Source organism: Cynoglossus semilaevis, chromosome 15 (assembly GCF_000523025.1).
Source record: "Cynoglossus semilaevis isolate Cse_v1.0 chromosome 15, Cse_v1.0, whole genome shotgun sequence".
Taxonomy (NCBI): Eukaryota; Metazoa; Chordata; class Actinopteri; order Pleuronectiformes; family Cynoglossidae; genus Cynoglossus; species Cynoglossus semilaevis.
In genome coordinates this window covers 19,384,732-19,388,614 of record NC_024321.1, presented here as the reverse complement: position 1 = coordinate 19,388,614, position 3,883 = coordinate 19,384,732, and the positions used below count along the sequence as shown (strand labels likewise).

The following is a 3,883-nucleotide window of genomic DNA, read 5'->3' as shown; positions in this document are numbered from 1 at the left end:
TTCAAACCTACTTGTTTGTATGATTTCAATTTCTCGACATGTTTTCCACGCTGAGTTTATTCCTCTTTCGGATTAGATTTTAATTTAATAATTTAATTTAATCCGAACCCTAGACCACAGGCCCGCTGATTGGACCACGACCCAACACTTTTATTTAATGTTAAAATGATGAAGAGACCAGTCCGTGGGGTGAGTAAACTCAGGCCTAACATCCACACCTCCATCACCCCCCCTCACTCCACCCCCCGCCCTCTCTCTCTCTCTCTGTGTGTCACCTCCTCCCCTTCTTTAACGCGCGTCACCAGAAGTCGAAGGAGACCAGGAGGAGAGAGGAGTTTGGACATTTGACATTCAACATGCGGCCCTCAGTCCGGACCAGTCCGCTGCACCACAGCGACACTTGGATCCAGTAATTATTTCCAGGGAGGAGAGGGAGCTCGGTGACGTCAGCCCGCCGGGTCCAGAGTTGAGGTGGTTTTGTTGGAGTGTTTGATGACCATGTTCCCCAGCCCCGGCACCTCCACTCCCTTCTCCGTGAAGGACATATTAAACCTGGAGCAGAGTCACGGAGTCATGGTGTCCTCTCTGGACCTGTCCCCTCGTCTGGACTGCTGTTCCGTGCAGACATCCACACCCTGCTCCTCGTTCTCCTTCTCCTCCTCCTCCTCTTTATCATCCTACTCCTGCATGTTGGCCCGCATGAAGCAGGAGCCTGTGCGGGACCTGTCGGCCGCCGGGACCGGCTCTCTGTTCGGAGAAGAAGCCGCCCCTGAGTCCAGGACCGGCGGAGGCCCAACACTCGGCTTCACCAGCGCCTTTTACGGCAAACCTGTGTCGGACGTGGACGGAGTCAAGGAGGAGGAGAAGTCGGAGGAGAAGCGCAGGAAAGGTGAGCGGCTCTGAGGGAAACTTTAGATTCAAACAAAATACATTCAAATGTGGAGGTGAGGTTGACAAACTGAACCAAACACGGAGAAGAAAATAATTTATAAAACATTCGACAGAATCACAGTGATAAAAAAAATAAAAAATAAACAGGAGCTGATAATCCTGGAAGAACAGGATTTAGAACTGGATTATAAAAAAATGAAGCAGTGACACAGACGGTCGGATATTATAAAGTACAATAAAATAAAAATATATCAATATATCAAAAAATATACACAACACCTACAATTCATTTAAACCTGTCCTCAGAGTAAAAAAACATTATATTATTATTATTATTATTGCTTTACTGTTTTCATATTAAATTAAATTCCATTTTTCAAAGTCGGAATGCATTTAATTTCATATTTACACGAAAAACATTTAATAATTCCCAGCACAAACCGATAATCTCGGCCGTTAATCCCGATGATCTTCGTCCGAATTTTGTAAAATAATAAAAAACCATAAAATGAATAAACGACCAAAATGTGTCTAGATTTTTAAACTTTATAAAAACGTAAATAAACTGATTTTTTATGTGATAATTCTTAGATTTCATTTTAAACAATTATCACAGAAACAGATTTTTTCTTAAAATGTTTTATAGATAAAATTGTTTCCACTTCGAAATTAAAGTGTTAAAAAACACTTCGTTTTGATTTCTGAAATCGACGAAAAATATAACATGAATAGTTTTATTTTTCTTAGTTTAGAATTTTAGACATTTTAACAGGACAGTAAAAAATATTTTACCGTCACATCGTTAACTCAGAGTTAAATAAAGGAAATAAATCACAGTGACATTTCTTTACTGAGTTTTAACAACTTGTTTAATCCTAGAAATATAAATATTAATTTATTAATCAATAATTTCTCTGTCATTCTTTCGGTCCAGTGAAGACATTTGTTCAGAAACCGTTTCCAGTTTGACCAGGTCGTCGTTACAGTTACCGTGGTAACCGTTACATGACGGAAGAAAATAACTTTATTGGTTTGTCCTTCATTTCGACTCTTTTGTTTTCATCCAAAAGAGTTCCGTCCTCCTCTGGATCCCACTGACGACATCAGGCCTCAGGATCCGGATCCAGTCAAACCCCGGCGGCGCAGGAAGCCGCGGGTTCTATTTTCTCAGGCGCAGGTTTACGAGCTGGAGCGGCGCTTCAAGCAGCAGCGGTACCTGTCGGCCCCGGAGCGGGACCACCTGGCCGGGCTGCTCAAACTCACCCCCACCCAGGTGAAGATCTGGTTCCAGAACCGGAGGTACAAGTGTAAGCGGCAGCGGCAGGACCAGAGCCTGGAGATGGTGTCTCTGCCCCCGCCGCCGCCCAGGAGGGTGTCGGTGCCGGTGTTGGTTCGGGACGGAAAGCCGTGCCTGGCCGCGGACCCGGCCTCCTACAACTCCTCCTACATCAACCACTTCAGCTACAACAGCTACCAGCCCTTCAGCGGCCCCGCCTGCAACACGAACTACCCCTGTAACTACCCCGCTGCCCCGGTGCAGGCCATGCAGAGCCCCCCCGGCGGCAGCGGGCCTTACGTGAACTTTGGAGCCGCGGAGCTGAGCAGCGCGCCGGGCTCCTTCTCGTCCAGCGGCGGCCTCCACGGCATCAGGACGTGGTGAACACGACCGAACCTGCATGAGTCTGAAATACTGCAGTATACTGTAGTTCTGTGTACTCTGTTTTCACCCCCCCCCCCCCTCCTCCCCGACATGAAATTCACAGACATCAGACATTAGTTGAGTAACAATAAAATATAGATCTGGTCGAAAATAAAGGAGTTTTTTTTTCAATGTTTTGAGATTAAAACGGTTCTGTTTGAGTTTGTGTCAAATATCTGTAGTACAACGGAGTACTGTCAGGTACACGAGTTTAATGTACATGAACGACGAATTAGTATTAGTTGCTACTACTACTAACAACAATAATAACAATATTAATAATATACAGTTATAATATATAATCTATTATAATGAACAAAGTCATTACAAGAGTCCTTCATATTTACCTCTCATAGTTAAATACTCCTATTAGAGGAATTGAAAATATTTTTTCAAGTATTTTCTGATTTTCGTGTACAGACAGACCATGGATCAGATTATTAACTTAGTAATTCTTCGTGGTTTATTAATCATTAATATTAATTACTGATCTGATGATGTGGATTTAAAAAGAACTTCTTAAATAAAAACATAAATTCTCTGGAGCCAAACTGACAAAACAAACAAACAAACAAATACTGTCATTGGTCTGACTGAAACTGAAGTGACCAATGAAATTCATTCTGACGGTTCCTCTGATCAGTCTGTGGGCCAATCAGAACAACTGACATCAGTCAGTGTCTGTTGGACCAGCTGTCAGGAATCAATGTCACTTTTGAAATGTTTTCACTTTCAACAAGCAGCTGTCAACTCCAGCTACAGAAGGTTGCTGGTTCAACTCCAGCTACAGAGGGTTGCTGGTTCAACTCCACCTACAGAAGGTTGCTGGTTCAACTCCACCTACAGAGGGTTGCTGGTTCAACTCCAGCTACAGAAGGTTGCTGGTTCAACTCCAGCTACTCCTCAGGTCTCAACAGACCAGCGTTAGGACTGAAGCTGTGGTGAGGTCTGAAGAAGGGAGAAGAAAAGATGTTTTATAAAAGATATATGTCCAGCATATACATCTTTACCTCTCCAGCTACAGAGGGTTGCTGGTTCAACTCCAGCTACAGAAGGTTGCTGGTTCAACTCCAGCTACTCCTCAGATCTCAACAGACCAGCGTTATACATCTTTATACATATACATCTTTACTCACTAAACGTGACATTATTGTTTGTTTTGGTTCTGATCATGAAGAACTACTACAACACAGCTGTTGACTTTACTTCACAGAGTACGTGGAGTACTGCAGTCCTGGCTTCCTGTGTTTACACTGCCACTGTGGAGTGGCGTGACCCCCCCCCCCTCCCACT

General features: G+C 43.8%; 1 protein-coding gene across 1 annotated transcript; it reads left to right on the top strand.

Moving 5' to 3' along the window:
* Positions 1 to 319: 319 nt before the first annotated feature.
* Positions 320 to 2,624, top strand: nkx2.5 (homeobox protein Nkx-2.5). Its single transcript, XM_025063217.1, has 2 exons — positions 320 to 889; positions 1,959 to 2,624. Exons 1-2 carry the CDS (start codon positions 493 to 495, stop codon positions 2,549 to 2,551), a joined length of 990 nt encoding a protein of 329 aa, XP_024918985.1. The 5' UTR covers positions 320 to 492; the 3' UTR covers positions 2,552 to 2,624.
* Positions 2,625 to 3,883: the final 1,259 nt, after the last annotated feature.

Coding starts and splice junctions, on each gene's coding strand:
- nkx2.5 (XM_025063217.1), top strand. CDS start 493: ATGACCATGTTCCCCAGCCCCGGCACCTCCACTCCCTTCTCCGTGAAG. Junction 890..1,958: donor GGAGGAGAAGCGCAGGAAAG/GTGAGCGGCTCT, acceptor GTTTTCATCCAA/AAGAGTTCCGTCCTCCTCTG.